The sequence below is a fragment of the Electrophorus electricus genome, chromosome 19 (genome assembly GCF_041902795.1).
Source record: "Electrophorus electricus isolate QZ-2024a chromosome 19, ASM4190279v1, whole genome shotgun sequence".
NCBI lineage: Eukaryota > Metazoa > Chordata > Actinopteri > Gymnotiformes > Gymnotidae > Electrophorus > Electrophorus electricus.
In genome coordinates this window covers 17041314-17059736 of record NC_137515.1, presented here as the reverse complement: position 1 = coordinate 17059736, position 18423 = coordinate 17041314, and the positions used below count along the sequence as shown (strand labels likewise).

At 44.3% G+C, this 18423-nt stretch overlaps 3 protein-coding genes across 6 annotated transcripts in view; 1 reads left to right on the top strand and 2 right to left on the bottom strand.

Annotated features, from left to right (window-relative positions):
• The window catches only part of stard13a (StAR related lipid transfer domain containing 13a), a 55859-nt gene extending 52045 nt beyond the window's left edge, over positions 1-3814 (bottom strand). For 2 of the 3 annotated variants that reach the window (XM_035535649.2, XM_081702117.1), the window contains exons 1-2: positions 2381-2571; positions 1156-1779 (exon numbers count right to left, since the gene is read on the bottom strand). In XM_035535649.2, coding sequence (XP_035391542.2) covers positions 1156-1704 — 549 coding nt within the window. In that variant the 5' untranslated portion in view covers positions 1705-1779; positions 2381-2571. Of the gene's footprint in view, positions 1-1155; positions 1780-2380; positions 2572-3798 lie in introns of those variants that run through there. The other variant, XM_081702116.1, reaches the window with a different exon arrangement.
• A 3824-nt stretch (positions 3815-7638) lies between these two features.
• rfc3 (replication factor C (activator 1) 3) lies at positions 7639-11034 on the top strand. 2 transcript variants are annotated; one of them, XM_027000904.3, is made up of 9 exons: positions 7639-7816; positions 8599-8736; positions 8875-8942; positions 9130-9227; positions 9474-9655; positions 9751-9887; positions 10067-10165; positions 10536-10605; positions 10758-11034. In XM_027000904.3, the coding sequence occupies exons 1-9, from the start codon at positions 7730-7732 to the stop codon at positions 10947-10949; spliced, it is 1071 nt and encodes a 356-aa protein (XP_026856705.2). In that variant the 5' UTR covers positions 7639-7729; the 3' UTR covers positions 10950-11034. The 2 variants fall into 2 exon arrangements, with proteins under 2 accessions (XP_026856705.2, XP_081559045.1); XM_081702919.1 differs by lacking the exon at positions 7639-7816 and adding an exon at positions 7824-8478.
• A 1079-nt stretch (positions 11035-12113) lies between these two features.
• Positions 12114-17995, bottom strand: kl (klotho). Its single transcript, XM_027000863.2, has 5 exons — positions 17149-17995; positions 16440-16950; positions 15546-15814; positions 13215-14337; positions 12114-12552 (listed from the first exon to the last, which is right to left on the bottom strand). Exons 1-5 carry the CDS (start codon positions 17872-17874, stop codon positions 12227-12229), a joined length of 2955 nt encoding a protein of 984 aa, XP_026856664.2. The 5' UTR covers positions 17875-17995; the 3' UTR covers positions 12114-12226.
• Between the last annotated feature and the right edge of the window lie 428 nt (positions 17996-18423).

Genomic DNA, 18423 nt, shown 5'->3' with positions numbered 1-18423 from the left:
TGGGATAAGTGAATGCCCAAGCACTCTGGAAGAATGGCTGGAACTTGAGCATGTCTGTGCCAAACTGATACACACGTCCACGCGCATCCTCTCCTCGGTTCACCACTTCAATACACTCACTCTGCCTCATTATCATGAATGATTCATGACTAGACACCAGCAGGATTTAGGGAAGTCAGTGAAGGATCATGATTGGAAATGGAGCTACAGCAGCGGTCTTATCTGAATTATACTGTACACACTAAAGTATTCTGAGGTGGACATTCCAGATTATGAACGGAAAAGTCCGCTCCAGGATTTTGCTCAGGCTTCTTGGATTTCTAATTAGCACAAGATGGCAGGTAGACATAGTTAGTGAAATCGATCCAAGATCATGGTAGAACGTTTACCCCGCATCACATATTTGAGTTAATATTATTCAACAGAAGTTGTGACTACACAACTATGTGCACACATTGCCCTCTAGTGGTGTACTAACATGACACAGGGTACGTGGTGTTATAATGTACGGCCGTTTTTATCAAGCAAGTGTTCAAAGTTTTAGTGTTAGAGTTGACTTATCTAAACACTTTGATCAAACATTTCTAATATTTGGCCATAATAAGTAGATTAATAAGACACAACAGAACTTAGGATCAAAAACTAAACAGCTATAAACAGCCCTATAAGTTTGGCTCACAAGACATAAAAGCTAGTACCTGTAGCCCATAATAATAAATAAGATTCCCCATAATGTAAAGAATTACAGACTAATTCCAAACACAGCGTTGTGCTAATGGCGTGATCTTTATCTCAATTTCCTTTAGGCAATTAGACTAGAATTGTGATAAACGCCTTAGAATTGAACAGATTCGAACAGGTTCAATGCTGGACATTCAGTCGAAGGACCTTTTGCTGGAAAGTGAGCACTATTACTATCCTGAGAATATGCTGGTAGGATTTTAGCTTTATGGTTGAAAGCAAAAAATCTAACAGAACAATTGTAAAAAGCGATACAGTATAATACTGACTTAACGTGAGCAATCAGCAGTGCCCTTGAAGGCATGTAGGGGAACAGTGCTGGAAGTTCGGGAGAAGCCCATACACAGCCGGTGAGAACAGGTGCAGTACAGCGTTTTCACAGAGTGAAGAAACGGAAGGCGACTAAACTCTTACCTCTCCCGCGCTGCCGCTCAGCCCGTCCTGCTTGGCCTGGGGAGGACCCTCGCTGGTTAAGGCGGCACCTGACGCCTCCTGCTCCCTTTTCGAGCCCCTTGTCAGGGTTCGGCCTTTGCGTGCGCGTCTCCGTTTGTGGCTGATGAAGAACCGCCTGAGCAGCTCCGCAGAAACCCGGTCATCACCATCATCGTCGTCGTCGCCACCCTGCCCCGAGGACAGCTCTCCATCCCAACCCTTGCTTGTGAACAGTCGGCATGAGGGTTGGACGGCGTCGCCAGGCGGGATGGATTCGGTGCTGTCGGAGAAGACGATGGAGCTGGGCTTGTGCCTCACCACCCGGGGCAGTGCCCGCGGGGCCCCCGGCTGGCCGGGGTGTCCCGCTAGGCCACGCAGCCTGCCTGACTGGCGGAAAGGTCTCGAGCCAACAGTGTGGAAACCGAGGCCGAGGGGCGGCGCCACAGCTCCCCCTTGTGGAGGGCCGCGCGGGCCAGCGGCAGAGCTGTGGTGAACGGGAAGAGCCGCTACAGGCCCGGCGAAGCCATACATAATTATCCCCCGCTAGACCGCCGCAGAACTACACAAGACTGCTCATGCTCAGTTCCTTCTTTTGTTGTGAAGAGCCTGAAAACCAAAAAGGAGCAAGGTCACGGTGATTCAGGTCTTTTTTTTTACCCCCAAATTAAAATGCCAGGAAATCTGAGCCCTCGTTCCTTGCCTGTTTGAGCACTTATTAAACATGTAACATATCATGGTAATTCATAATTCTGGCATCACCCCTGCTGTCAAGCCTGGATATGTCAGGAGTAGTTTTGGTATCACTGGTATTATGTGGTCGAATTTCCATACAGCCCTGTGGCTCCTGTATCATAGCCAAGGCGGAATATCATGCCAACATTGCTTAGAGTTTCGGGCATTTGGTTGATCAAACTCAGTAAATACATTTCAGGTGTAAAAAAGCCCTACATGTAAACAGGTTTTACTGCATGATTTAAAACATTAAAGTTCCAAAAAACTCAGCATATTTTTCTAGTTAAATATTGTTTTGCAGCATTAGACAGAGAGCATTAGAGAGCGGTTTCACATGAACAAATGTTCACTTAAACAAACACTCTTGATGCAGACAAAAACTGTAAGTGCAACATAAAGCCAAACGGCATTCACAGATCCCGTTTTAAGAGTGATGAAGGTTGCAGTGCTGGGTGAGCGGACGAGAGCCGATTACCTGAACTTTCAGCCATCCTGGGAGGTCAGAGAAACATGGAGGGTAAAAGCAGAGGAAGGAGGTCTCCACAGCTTCCACCCAGAAAGCTTAGGTGCTCTTACTGCCTGGTGGAATAATGAACAGACAGAAAATGTAGTCCTCGCTGCACTGAGACTCCGCATGCACCTGCTGCCGGCTAGTCCCACGCCGTGCTCCCGTCTCCACACGTTACCTGTGCCACGGGAAGCGTGCATACAAAGATGTTTACGTTTTGTACACTGGGGAAGGGGAGGAGATTTACAGAGGCGGAGCAGGGGGTGGAGGTGAGGAAATGAGAAGAGAAGAGGGAAAAAGAGCGAGAGAGAAAAGAGAGAGAAAGAGAGAAGGTGTAGAGGGGGAGTGGGAGTTTGAGCACCTGGTGAGTTTTACACGTGGCTTTTTAGCATCCATAGGTTTATACAAGTCACTCAGCCCTGAGTGTATGAATGAATGAATGGCAGTGAGAAGTTATTAGCTGTGTATTACTGCTGCCCCGAGGGTCAGATCGCAGGGACTCATGTGGACACTCGGACACGCCGTTCAGAAAGTGTGAGGTGGAAAGGGTATACACTTCACTTAACGTGTCAAACTGTCCTCCGATTCTGACGCATGCCTGCACACGCAGCACCTACACACGATACATAAGCATACACACACAGCAGCCATACACTTAGGCCAGGCATGCAAAAAGGACAAAAAAAAAAACAAAAAAAAAAAAACAAAACAAAAGCTGACAGACACACAAAGGAACAAAGTGAAAAATGTGAAGAGAAAAACAACCAAACCAAACATTCCTGCATTGAGCCCATTTGGCTGTGTGGAAACACTTTGTGTTCTTGGTGTTGCTATGTTGTGTGGAATGACGTCGGGCAATTGTGACTGAAGTCGTCCCCTGTGTTTCTGTGTCCTGCATACCAACACACAGGCACAGCCAGGCCCCATACTTCAGTCGCTCATTCATAAACAACCCCGCCAGCTCTCCACGGCAACCAATTCTCAAAGACCGTCACAAAACTTTGACCTCAAAACTACGACATATGCTATTAAGGAGAACACTATAATGTCTTTTTGGACAAAACATTTGAGTTTTTAATGGTCTATACACACATGGATTGTCCACACGTGTAACCACCCGACTCTATAGGCAGTACTGATAAAAGTGGTTGATAACCTTGTTTCTGAACACTGAGCACTTTGCCGGTGGTGCTGCACTGGAGGGTTACGTGAGCTGGTCCTGGAGGGAGCACTTCCACCCCTGGCCCCATGCAGCTCCATACAGAAACCATTACCCATCACCCCTCTGCATTTCTGCTTCCCTGTAACACTTTCCCCTTCGGGTAATGGAGGGTTTTTTTTTTTTAAATAAAAAGCACATTCCTTACAAGGGGGAAGTAGCTCACCTGCATCTGCCTGCTCTCCCTTGCTCTCTTTATGCTCTTCTGATCACTACATCCAACACATCCTGACGATACAAGCTGGAAGTCCTCCAAATAAAAGAAGAGGTGTTTAAAATAAAAGTGAGCAGCAGTCACGTTACTAAATAGTGGTTGAATTGTAAAAAAGAATTCAGAGGGGCTGATCGGTTTCACCTGAAGAGGTGTGAGGGTGGGATCAAATAATATATCTCTGCCTGAATCTAAATAGTGGTGGCAACATGCTCTGAACGAAGTACTCCACTGTATAAGAGATCGCCCCCTGCTGTTCAGAATGGAAGTCAACCTTTTGCCCTGATCATGATTTGGTTTGAAGAAGTCATTTGTAGATGCAATTAAAATAACGATAATAGACATCTTAATAATATAATATAATAATATATTAATAGTAATATAACAAAACTGATAAAAGTTGGATGCAATGATGGCTTATAAATGATGCATGTTGTGATCTGGTTGTGTTCTGAGTACTTCTGTACACACAAACGATTTTAAAGACATTATGTCATTCCCATATTTACCCATAATTCACTATGTATGCATTAGCTGTATTAGAGTATGCTTGACTTTCTTTTCTCTCTCATTCTCATCTAATGAGAACTGAATGCAGTTTAAAAAGCGAATAATCCACTGCAACGAATGTTTCTACATCATGCTACAACAATTGTTTCATTCCCCAGATGCATGCTATGATGTGATGTATGGTAGCAGTGATACTCAGGTAGCTTCTCTGAGCCTTAGTCTCACTCAGACACATATTTACAGCATAGGAGGAGTACGTGCTCTGAACTACACTGGGAATAATGCAATCAAAACCTGCTGCAACATGCATTCTAAGGGCTATATGGTGGATAAAAAAAAAATACTGCTCATATCCCCAGGACAATATCTACTACATAAACAGCAATTCTGTCATTTCTGGCCTCTCTGACAGAGGCAGGATTTGTAGTTGCTTGCAGGGATTTAGATCAACATCTCCGCTGAGGGTACAGAGGGAAACCTTCTTTTAACAAGCGACGTGGCGAGAGTCACGCTGCCGAGCTCAAAGCCACCGTGCCGCCAATGAGTTGACACCGTCTGGCGCTAGGCCCTGCAGTCATACTGTGATAAGTAATAATGTGAAGCACTGCTGCGAAAAAATAGGAGAATACCTATAGATCATCAAATTTGATCAGACTAAAAATGAAAATATTCACAAAACACTAAAGCTTATGACAAACTTGGGTCAGTACACACATGTTCTCACTAGTCTTCACGGCATGCATGCTTCTCATCACCGGAGCGGCGACAGGCGTATGTTGAGGAATTTTAGTTTGACTTCACTGACTTGTTCCCCAGGATGCAGGGCACTGGACGAGCCAGTCCATCTGTTCCCACAGTGAACGAGCTAGGACGTTAACCAGCCCCAGGGCAGGTCCCTATCCTGCCAGGTTAGCCAGGTGTTTATGACAGAGGGACTCCGGCAACATGCAGATGGCTCAGACAGTAGCTGACTCGGGGGCTGGCCTGCAGAATGTTCAATGAACTTTAGCAGTGGTGGATTTTCAGGTGCATTCAGGTGCATATGCTCGTTATGACAGATGTGCTGATCTCCTTCCAAATCCAGTGACAAGGCCTACATTTGATAAAGCAAAGATAACACATGAACACTCTATATAGATAGATAGATAGATAGATAGATAGATAGATAGATAGATAGATAGATAGATAGATAGATAGATAGATAGATAGATAGATAGATAGATAGATAGATTCAAAATTGTAATGAAGTATGCAAGGTTTCAGAGAAACAGGACGTTGCGGACAAAGGTCAAAGGACAGAAGTACTTCATCAGCTGCGCAAGCAAAGTGTGCCATTGTCCGAAATGTCCCGTTTCTCGGAAACCTTGCGTATCAGAACATACCAGATGATCTGTCTGACTCACTGGCTGTGGTGAGCCATGAAACACTTTGATTCTGACTCAGTCCAGCACGCTGAGCGGTGCCGAGCTCCCAACTTGGTCCATTACACAGGAGCAGAAGCACAGTGTGCACACAGCTTCAAGCTTAACGCCCCTCACCCTCCTCTGTGGCTCATATCCAGGTGTGCTGGGCGCCCACCTGGACCTGCGCCTCCTGCCATGATAGATGACCCTGATAGATGGGAGCAGACAGACAGGGTGGGCTCAGCATGCGGCACCTCCCACTGAGAGGGCAGAAGGCATGTGAGCTGATCGCAAGAGTTTATCACAAACACTGCTGAACGTGTACTGAGGGGCAAAAGTATGAAGACATGGAACGCTATAGAAAAAAATAACGAGAAAAAAGAGTTTGAGCACAAAACATAAGATGACATGCTGTACGGTTGCATATGTAGCGACAAAAAAACCCCTACAGCTCCTTAACAGCATGACATAGCACACAGTGTGAGTAATGTTTGCATTTCAAATTGCGCAGATCATTTGTCTTGACTCTGTCAAAAACACTTAACTAAGAGTGCGGTGTTCAAAACGTGCAACTAGCAGTGAAGCAGGAGACACATCATTTCTAGGTGGCAGCCTCTGGCTACACTGCATGTTATTACTGCCAGCAGTTCAAGCACCAGCAGGTTGCTGATACTGAGATCATTCCCTTTGCCCATTTCATTCCTCTCCATTTAAAGGGGTTGTGCAGTAGCGTATCAGGAAAACTGCTGTATTCCGCTTAGGAAAAGACAAGTGTAGTTTCAAGGTTATTTTTATGTCCTCTTCTAAAGTGTTAAGTGTTTGGTGTTCCATTTAACACAGTTGACAATGCGGGGAAGCTTGTAACCACATTCATGTCATACTCATTAATGCATAAAACTAAGACTATTTGGGCGCTTTTTTTTTTTTTTTTTTTTTTTTTGTGGTACAGAAAACAGAAATACTCCTCTAACCTCAGTTCTCTTGCAACCAAACTCAGAACAGCTAAACATGGCTTAAAATGTGCACATGTGATTGTGTCCATGCAAGAGTTGAAATGTTCACTTGCTGGCTTGTATGCCAAAAAAACTTTGACTGTTTAATTGTCTTACTGCAGTTGATTTTTTAAACAAAATTTACATGGATAAGCTGTTGAGTCTATTAATTAAAATTCATCGTGCAATTATAAGATTGTAAGACTTTCTTTGCATTAAATGTTTTATTAATAATGTTTTAAATATATGTATTATCCCAAAACACTGACACTATCTTACATTTTTGTTAGAAAAACATAGGAATAGTTATAAAATGGTGATTAATTACATCTCAAGTTTTTTTGAATAAATATTATTTAAATTGTTTGCTTTTTATGAAGAATTAAATTGGCTAAATTGGTTACTCGATTTGGTAAATTCATTCACAATCGATTTCAAATAAATGATAAAGACCGAGAGCCAAAGCAGTGGCGTGACTGTCCTGCTGGTCTTTAGTGGTGTATAGCGCAAGTTTGGCTGTTAGCTCATTATCTGACTCGACAGATCAGACAGTAAATCGTGACCTCTACCCTTATGTCCTACATATAGGAGCCTAATTATACAGTAACCATATACGATGGTGGCGATTTTGATTACTTGTGTAATATCGATTTTTTTATTACAATGCAAACATTACTCAATAATTACACATAAATAGTCATTAATATTTACTATTAGGTCCGTCTTGTGTTACATTCGTTTTCTTAGAAGATTTAAACCGCTTTAATGTTTCAATGAAACCTATTAATGTTTCAATGAAACCTATTAATGTTTAAAAGTTTTTTAATGTAGCTTGAACGCTCCATTATCAAGTTTTGAATAAAGATTTTTGTCCCTCAACGCCAGCCGTCGTTAGGCAGTCTCCCGCGAAACACGACAAACCCGCGCAGTGTCTGTGTTCAGTTTCAGAGTAGCGCGGACGTTACGGGTCGGTGATGCAGCATGAGTTTATGGGTGGATAAGTACAGGCCAACGTCCCTGGCGAAACTAGACTACCACAAAGACCAAGCCAACCAACTGAGAAACCTGGTGAGAAGCTTCACAAGTCCGGTAGAGGTAGCTAGCGTCTTCTCCACCGGCGGTTAGCCTGCGAGCTAATGCTAGCCTGCGAGCTAGCTACGGGTCAGACGTCAACATTAACGGTCTTCACACAGTTAGGGTGCGCTTTTAATGGCTGCAAACATGCCGGGTACGTTAGCTGGCATGAGGACCTGTCCACTAGCCGTGACTGCCGACTTAACGGTATTCTTGGTCCGAACTTGTAAACCGCGTCGCGGGCCAAATCCGGTTTTTTATGTTAACGTTGCAGTTCTAGCACGTGAGCCACGTCGGCGCGACATGCACGAGTGTTCAAAATCGCGTGGTTAAAAAACAAAACTAAAACGTGTTGCATTATAGAAAACTAGTTAGCTAGCTAGAGAGTCAGATAGCAGACTGACAGGGCAGACAGACTTAAACACAAACTTACAGCCTGGTAATGAGTCCCAGAGCACCCATGGAGCGATATAGGGACATTCGCTTTCAAATTCACCTTTATAGGATAACATGGAAAGGCGAAGGTGCCTCTTTAATTAGCACAACAACGTGGACGGCTGTCTGAGCGCTACCAGAGCCTGCCACCGTGTACAGCAGTGCTTCTAGGCCTGGGGGTTTACAGCATATGGACGTATAGGATTTTCTTGCTCTGACAGGTAAATCCGAAAAGATGGTTGTCGGGGAATACGCGAGGTCACACGCAGCAAGTCGATTCCTGCCCGCTATACCTGTTGGCAGTAGCTAAAATCTAGCTGTGCTTTCTTACTCTGATTTAGGTACAATGTGGAGACTTCCCACACCTGCTTGTTTATGGTCCCTCTGGCGCTGGCAAGAAGACGCGAATAATGTGTGTTCTGCGTGAGCTATACGGAGCTGGTGTGGAGAAACTGCGCATTGAACACCAGTCAGTCACAGTAAGCACCATCACTGTGGTGAAAACCACTACTGAAAGTATTAGGAGCTTGGATGTAGTCACTTAAAATCTGCAAGTTGCCACTAGTTAAATTATTTGTCATCTTAGTTTACTGATAATAAATATTGTCGTCATATAGGCCCCATCTAAGAAGAAAATTGAAATCAACACCATTGCCAGCAACTACCATTTGGAAGTGAATCCCGGGTAAGACGCTATGCCTTCTACTTAGGAGAACGCCATCAATCGCTGTAACAACAAAGGCACACATAGATTGCACAGTTTGTTCCTCCACTGTTCTCACCGATTAGCCTGCTACCTGGCTTGTCTTTTTAAAATTAATGAATTCATTAATTGTATTAATTTTTTTAATTAATTTATTTTTTTGTTGTAGTGACGCAGGAAACAGTGACCGGGTCGTCATCCAGGAGCTAATAAAAACTGTGGCTCAGTCTCAGCAGATCCAGTCCAGCACACAGAGAGAGTTTAAAGGTCAGACTCACTCAACAACTTTGACCTGATTTAGAAACACTATTGTATTGTCCATGCTTATCAAAGGATTCTGAAGCAGTGCCAGATATGTATAGTGGCTGGTTTCTCTGTCTAACCCTTGTTCTTACTCCTCTCCTGAGCATGGGTAAAGTTATGTAATGCTTTAGGATAATGTGCTTTTATGGCACAAACATTTGACAGCTTCATTGTGACCAGTTGCTATGAGCGCCTGACGCCTCTCTGTAGTCGTGCTGCTGACGGAGGTGGACCGGCTCACCAAGGACGCTCAGCATGCCCTCCGCCGCACCATGGAGAAGTACATGGCCACGTGTCGCCTGGTTCTGTGCTGCAACTCCACCTCCAAGGTGATCGCCCCCATCAGGAGCAGGTGCCTGGCTGTCAGAGTGCCCCTGCCCAGCGTAGAGGAGGTACGGCTGCCTGGCCTGCAGGTTAACACACGTGGCATGCTTGACGCACACGGCATGCCGGTGCAGAGGTCAGCGGGTGGTGCTCTGTGCCGCAGGTGTGCAGTGTCCTGACGGGGGTGTGCAGGAAGGAAGGGCTGCTTCTCCCACCGGAGCTAGCCAAGCAGATCGCTGAGAAGTCCGGCCGCAACCTCCGCAGGGCTCTGCTGATGTGCGAGGCCTGTCGAGTGCAACAGTGAGTGAGCGCCAGCGAGACCAGAGACTGGAACACAAGAGCAGGGACATAGGTCTTTGCTGGGAAACCAATGCACGCATACTGCTAAAAAAAAAAAAAAAAAAAAGTAATGATCTCGATTTGGGCAATTGTCATCGCTGTCTTAGAGTTGATGATATTTTCTTTGTTTCTCTGTTTAGGTACCCTTTCTCTGCAGATCAGGACATCCCTGAAACAGACTGGGAGGTGTACCTCAGGGAGACTGCTAATGCCATCGTCAGCCAGCAGAGCCCACAAAGGTTAGTGAACCTGTCTAGGACAGCTGGGAGCAGGGAGTAAGCATCACGCATGTTCTGCCATACCAACTTTGGCCCTTAAAACTATTGTAACTCAAACTATAAAATGCAGTGGGGAAATGTTCAGTAGCATTTGAATAAAGTAGTGTTGACATACTCAAGAGTCACGTGCTCTTTTGAATTTATAAGGGACTAACAACCAAGTGTCATTAGGATGACCTTGAATTGACAATGCTTTTAATCTTTTTAAAAAATTGTTATAATGTGTTTATGGTACAGACCTTAACTGTCACCTTTTTCCTGAGGACCTTAATGCATTAAGCTAAAGATTATAATTCTCTTGCTAAATGTCCGTCATTTGTTTTCTTTAAAGACTTATGGAAGTGCGGACGAGGCTGTATGAACTCCTGACCCACTGCATTCCACCAGAGATCATCATAAAGGTACAGCAGCTGGACAGTTGCCATGACCATGCCACACCTTCCCGGGGGATCTCTCCATCAGCTTGCAAATGCTCCAAGTCATTTGAATACATGTCAGCCAGGTGCATTTGCTCCAGTGATTTTATTTTTTTGTGTGTGTTTTAACCCTGTAGGGCCTGGTGACGGAGCTGCTGGGTAACTGCGATGGGCATCTGAAGGCGGAGGTGGCCCAGATGGCAGCCTACTACGAGCACAGGCTACAGCTGGGCAGCAAGGCAATTTACCACCTGGAGGCATTTGTGGCCAAGTTCATGGCCATCTACAAGAAGTTTATGGAAGATGGCCTTGACAACTTCATGTTCTGAATGCTCTCATGAACTTTTTCTTTCTTCTTTCTTCTTTCTTCTTTCTCTGTTTATTTTCATTATAATAAAACATTAGCCTTTGTAACAGTTTGACCTGGTAATTGTTTTCAAATTAAGAAATGTTATTTCCATGATGAATTAAGTAGATAACTAAAAACTCTTAGGGCAACACTGGACTGAAAAGAACTGGTTAACCAATGGTGAACCACCTATAACATTAGAGTTTAATCCAACACCAGACTTAATACCTTTAACTGAATATGAGGTTAGGTTCTGAATGTTTGTACCTTTACCTGAATGTTAGTTCCTGAGCATTAGAAGTGTTACATTAGCCAGTGGTTCCAGACCCAGAGGAAGCTAAACCCTAGAATAAAAATAATTTTAATAGTGAGTTCTTGATCAACTTGGTTTTAATGGAGTGCAGAAAATGGTGGTGTTTTTTTTTAAATCCAAAACAGTTTACAATTATGACTGAATACAACTTGAACAATTGAGGGTTAAGGGTCTTGCTCAGGGGCCCAACACTGGCAGCTTGGTGGTGGGGCTTGAACTGGCAATCTTCTTATTAGGAGTTAAGTACCTTAACCACTGAGCTACCACTGCCCCAGGCTGTTCCATCAATTCAGAAATTCAAACAAAATTATAAGTGTAATAAAATCTAATAAAGTGCTGCATGTTATCTCCACAAAATAGTGGAGCAGTTTAACATGTATTAAGCCCACTAAATCCAGGACTATTTGGTGGGCTTTATGAATGTATTTGGTTTACATTAGTTTTAGTTCCACTGTAGTAGGCATTTTTCCAGTACATAATGGTACCATCTATCTGGAAGGATGCAGGCTTGCACAAGTTTCTGACAACGCTGAAATTTAGCACATACTCTGAGACAAGGAGTCATGTCATTGTCCAGTACTTATTCTGCAACGAACACAAGCGTATCAAACTACAACTGCCCCACTGCTCTGTTACATGACCTTGTGGATGCCAGATAGTCGTTTAGTTGGTTATGGGGCTCTAGGACTGAATGTAGCATATCACTGTGAGTGCAGTGGTTATCACTTACAAACAGACTCAAACAATACATCACTGGACCAATACTGATACAATGACCACCACCTAATTATGATTTTGGATTGTTGATCACATAACTTATTTAAAGCCAAATAAAACCAACCACAATTTAATATTTCAATACAGGCTTTAAAAAGTTACACAATAGATATTTTCAAAATGTTAAAAAAATAATAGTTCAGCAGACAGTAGTCTAACAACAACAGCTATTTGTGGCGCTTGGTCCTGTAGTATATAATAAGTCCCACAGTAATGAGCATGGCAGAGCCCACAACAGAGATGAAGGCTACCACCGGCCGCTTGGTCAGGACAGGACACCCCGGAGAGCGGCTGGGAACGCTGGGACAATGCTGCGGAGTGCTGCCGAGGGGAGGGAAACCGTTACGATCGATGATGGTTCGGTAGTGGATCAGAGAGGATTTTGAGATCACCTCCTCCTCCACGTGGCCATACATGCCAAAGCCTGGGTCTCGCCGGTCGTTGAACGCGTAGGCGAAATAGCCTTGTAGGTTGACCCCATCCAGTGTGTATGCTGTGCAAAACAAATGTGAAATTAGAGAAAGTAAACAGCTCCAACTTGAGAAGGCTGTATTATTTGGATTGATTAGTTTGTTATCAACGCAGCACGATAATGCTAGAGCCTACTAAAGAGGAATAAAACAGTTTTCTAAAATAAATCGCATTGTGAAACATACGTGTGTATCTGTGTGGTTTGACATCAGTGATCACAGGCTCCCTGAAAGGTCAGTGAACTGAGTCCTGACTGTGCTGTCTAATGATTAAGTGGCTTTGGTTGTGTTTGCATTCTGCCATGAGCTTTGTTCTTTAGGGCCAACTGAGTCATCACACTTCAAACAAAATCACATCTAACCATACCGTCCACAGGGAAAGACCCAAACCCAACCTACATCTACAGGGTTGAACTAACTCATACAGTGTTCATTTGTTACCAATTTCTAGATTAAATCTACCCTAAACATTTTTCCAGTGGTAAGTCACCATTAACACTGCAATTTAGTCTCAGACTTGGCTTAATCTGTGCCTTGAATGCGTTAGTGAATTAAATAATGCATTAGTTAATTAATGTAGTTTCTGCTGTTTACTGAAAACAAACATTGAATTTTTATTTTTAATATGCCCCAAATACGTAATATTCAATATACAATTCAATATTCACTGTATGAAAGGTCTTACCTTTCAAGGCCTCATTGATGTAGTTGTACAAATAATAAACCCGTAAACTGTCTTTGAATCTTGCTGTGTCTTCTTGAACACCATTGGCCATGATATAGATGGGCACGCCTTTAAAATGTGAGTCCACCCAATTAAGAGCTTTGCGCAGACCCCAAGGAACCACAGGGGAGTTACGCCGTGGAGACATTATCCAGGTGACATCTGAAATCAGCTGTACCTCCAAGTTGTCCTTGTATAAGTATTTGTCTTCAACCTCATCGTAAACCATAGAAGTGGTGAAGTGGCTGAGAGCAAAGAAGTCATAGGAGCCTTTGACTAGCTGTCGGTCCTCCTCGCTGAACATGGGTAAGTGGTAGTTGAACAGGTCGATGGGATTTCGCTGCTGGAGCCAGCTGCGCATCATTGGAGGGTAGTCGCCGTTCCCAAAAACAGGCTCGGCGAACCAGCCCACGCGGAGGTCCAGAACACGGTTCGCAGGGGCCACGTCTTCTCGGTTGAAGGAGAACGCCGGTTCCACCCAGTCCATGTGCAGCACTAGAGAAGCCTTGCCCCCCTGAGACCGGCGGAACTCATTGTCGTACACCCGCCAGGCCAGCGCATGGGCACGCAGCAGCTGATGGCCCACCACGTAGCCTAGCCCTTCTTCGTTGGGCTCGTTCAGGGTGATCCACAGCTTGACGTGCTCGCCAAGCCTCTGGAAGCACAGCCTGGCGTAGTCTGCAAAGGCCCGCACCGTCTCCTCGCTCTGCCAGCCCCCGTTCGCCTCCATCAATGAGGGCAGGCTGGAGAGCTTGCCAGTGTGATGCCAGAGGGTCACCACCGGGCTAACGTTGGCCCTCTGCAGCTCGCTGGTGAAGCAGCGGTAATAGCTCAGCAGCGTGTCATTGGCTTCCCATACGCGGCCCGTAGGCATGACTGAGGACCAGTTGAGGGAGAAGTGGTAGTGGGAAACGTGCATGTGCTGGATCTCTGACACCTGCTGACGGATGGCAGCGTAGTCACTACAGTGGCGCTGCCGCTGCGTGGGGACCCGCGCACCCTCCACCTGCTTCAGCTTTCCGTTGTCCGAGATGTTCCAGATGTACACGTTCAGGTCGACAAACTGCGTGGGGACAGTCTCCACCTGCATACAGACCCAAGACACTGCACATAAACAATAGAGGAGGTGGGGTCAAGTGAACATTGAGCTCAAAATCTGGTTGAAAAATTAGGGCTTTAATATGATTTGAGTAGGAGTTTAAAAGCTGTCAAGGAAACTAGGCCACAGGTGGACACTCCATGATCACGCACAGAATCTGGGTTCTCCTTGATGAACTTTGTATCCTCCTACTCATCTAAGGACAGAAAGTCAAACAGGGGCAAGGTTAGTTTGATTGGCAAACTACATTCTGTGAGATTCTAATATGTGAGAGTATAATTTAATGAAGATGCATCTGAAATAACAGTACTGTTAAGATCAAATATTATCAGAATGCTTCTATTTCAGTCAATTTCACTGAACACTATTAATAGGTTGAGATAAACTGAAGTCAAAATACAATGAATTTCACCCTAATTTTGAAAAATGTTTACATGTTGACATGTGCATGTCTATTTTTTGTAAGTTACTAGCAGTTCTGAAGAAACTGAATGTTCTTTAAAGCCACAATCAGTTTTTATTAAGATTACATATATTGTTAGATATATTGTAGATATATTGTTATTTTGTTACATGTTAACATTAACTAATAATAATGTACAAATACTGCTAAAGTCAATCAATTAATAAATTAATTGCTGATTAATTGAATGGATATGGTAGTCTACTCTTTTTGACCCAACATTACATCTTTAAAAATCTAGGAGTTATTTTTTAACTCTTATCCTCACTTAAGATCAAAGTATAAAGGACTAATGGTTAATGTGTATTTCAAGCTGATGTTTACGCAGAATTTTTTTGCTTCAAGTTACACATTCACTATGATGTATCACAAGACATGAAGGCTGTGGATTTACAGTGCGACACTGCTGCCTGTTCCTCACAATATCACAAAACCCATCTACCTAGGATAATACACAGGCTATAGTAATAAACACAAACAGAAATGTGTACCTAATTTCCCAACAGGTACTATTCTTATATGTTTACCTGCTCCTGCAGTAAATAAGCATCTTAAAGACAAAAATGAAAAATACCCAGAATGTGCAACGTTCTAAGTGCGCTAGCACAGCTGCGTTTTCCTTTAAGGTATGATGTCTTCTTTCGGTTTCTCCGAGCAGTGCCGGTGCTCTCTACCTGTATGGAGTTTGCACACACTCCCCAAGCGAAGTGACAGGGGAGGTGCTCTCTACCTGTATGGAGTTTGCAGACACTCCCCAGGCGAAGTGACAGGGGAAGACTCCAACTGCGGGCCGGTTCTCAGGTAGCTGAGGGAAGCCATTCTTCTCAATGAGTTTACTGTAGAACATGGCTGACGTCTTGGGCTCTCTTGTCAGGTGATCAGATTTAAAATCGACGTAGTAGAGGCCACGCCGTATCCCATACTCCCGATACCACTCAAAGCCATCCAGAAGTGACCAGGCAGTATAGCCAATTACATTCACTTTGTCAAAACGGATAGCTGGAAGGGGTCAGTAACACGAACAAAGCGAATTACTACAAACAAAAGCAATAAAATGGATTACTGTTTTAATAAACATGTGTAATATATTTAAACGTGTAATAATATTTTTGATAATACTTTATTTCACTAAATATACTAGCTAAGACTGCTATATCAACCATAATGCTGATTCAGTCTAAAGAGCTGACACTCCAGATATTCTAAGGCCACTGAGATTGCGCTTCAGCTCACTTGGTTTCCTTGGTGACAATACTAGAAAAAGCAAGCATGCACGTGGAAATACACAGCCTAATAGTAGCAGAAAGATTTTATGCTATTATAGCCATCAGTTCAAAGTATAACAATCAAAAATTCAACTGTACAGCTTTGATTGCTTTTGTCAATGAAGATTTTGCTCTTTTACTGAGGGCAAGACTTTGATTAATCAATGCATTAAATTTGTGCAAAAAAAGATTTCAGACAGTCTGAATGCTTAGAAACTTTCTAAAAAAAACAAAAAAAACAAAAACAAAACTAGACTTTCTAGATGCATTTTGTGAGTCTCGGTCTTTTCCGTACACTCTCGTTTCCTGAGCGCCACGCCCTAGCGACTTCCCTTCAGCTTCTGTTCGATCGCACCTACCTTTTAAAGTCTCCACTATGAAGCGTTTGAGGTAGTACATGTGTTTGGCATCCTTCGTCCGGGTATTGCCATTCACAAACCACCCACTCTCCACCACAAACACGGGCGGGCCGTTGTACTCTGCGTGCACCCAGTACAGCAGCATGCGCAGGTCCAGATCCTCGGTCTGCCCAAAGCGCAGGCTGTCGTTAATCAGCTGGAAACTGAGCGCGGGCCCGTGAGACAGGGCGAAGAAGTCGGCCGTGCCCTTCACGTAGTCCCGCTCGCCGTCGGTAAACGACGGCAGCCGGTGCGTAAGGCTGCGTTTCATGCACGGCGGGTAGTCGCCGTCCCCGAACAACGGCCGAGCGAACCAGCCCAGCACGAAGTCCAGCGAGCACTGGCAGGCCCGGCGGCTGTCCTGCCCGGTCCTGCCGGGCTTGATCCAGTGCGAGGCCAGCGCTATGGACACTCTTCCGCCCTGGAGCTGTCGGTAGCGCTCGTCGTAGAGATGCCACACGGCGGCATGAGCCTGGGACACGACCGTGAGAGGTGCATGTTTACCAAGCATCACTGCATTATATATGCGCACAACACAGAGTACCATTTCAGGGAGTACACGACAAAAGATAAACAGGGCTTGTTTACATAAACACTACAGACGTAAACAAGAACATCACTTTTCCCTGGCGATTTTTTTTTCCACGTTAGCCATTAAACACACTTTTACCTTTAAAAGATTGTGCCCAACTCTGAACGGTAAGTCTGGGTCATTTTTAATTCCAGGTGCCACGACCCCAGTCCCGTATCCATGCCAGGCCACGACAAACGGGTTGTCCATGGTAATCCAGAGTTTAACATCAGAACCAAATGTTCGAAAACAAAAATCTGCATATTCTTCGAACAGCTCCACGAGGACCGAGTTGTTCCAACCTCCATAGATGTTCTGCAAGTTATCCGGCAAGTCCCAGTGATACAGAGTCACAACTGGCTGGACTTTTATCTTTTTAAGTCCACGGATGAGAGTCTTATAATATTCGACGCCCTTTTCATTATAAGTACCTTTCGTACCGTTAGAGAAAATCCGCGGCCAGGACAAAGAGAAGCGGTAATGACTGACCCCCAGCTGCTGCAGTGCCCGGAGGTCGCCGGGGATGTTGTGATAACTGTCGCTGCCCACGTCGCCCGTGAACACCCGGTTACCACCGCGCGTAAACGCGTCCCACACGGATTTCCCTTTGCCGTCTTTTTGCCACGCTCCCTCGACTTGATACGCGGCCGTCCCAACGGTCCACATGAAGTTATCAGGAAACGTATCGTACAGGAATGCTTTGTCGTCGGGATAAGGGAGCTTACTGAACCTGTCCCATGTGTGCAAGCCGGCGCCGGGGTCGGCCACTGCGCACTTGAGCAGGCTGCATATCCGCAGTGCAAAAACCATCCTCGCAATTTTCATTATGTGGCAGTAAGTCGCTCAACGCCAAAGCATGAAAAAAAAATAAATTCAATACCTTTATATCTCGTGTGCTCCTTGTTGCTAAAATTGTCATAACCCGCGCGGTCCCATCTCTGCTCGGTTTTCTCATGTTAGGATATCTATCAATTATTAGCTAAGCACTTGACGCATACATCGGTTTCCAAGCTCTCTGGAGTTTTAGTGACCTATAATAGCTTGCCAGTATCTTCCCTAAGGGTAGTATTGATTGTAATATCGAAACTTGTTTGATTTAGAAGTAACTACTTCACAAAAAAAGAACGAAACAAACAAGGACATTTTTATTTCATTTGTTATGTCGCTGCCAAATTATTTCCGTCTAAATGTTTTATACAGATAAACAAAATAAATATCACTAATATAAAAACCCGATGGGCCTAAGAAATAATAGGTGCCATTTCATCTTTAACTCGATCAGTCCTAATCCAAACACACACGTAAGAAAGTTCAATGCTGCCTTTCATTTGGGTATTTTAAATATTTTTTATATATAAAAATGGTTCTCCATGA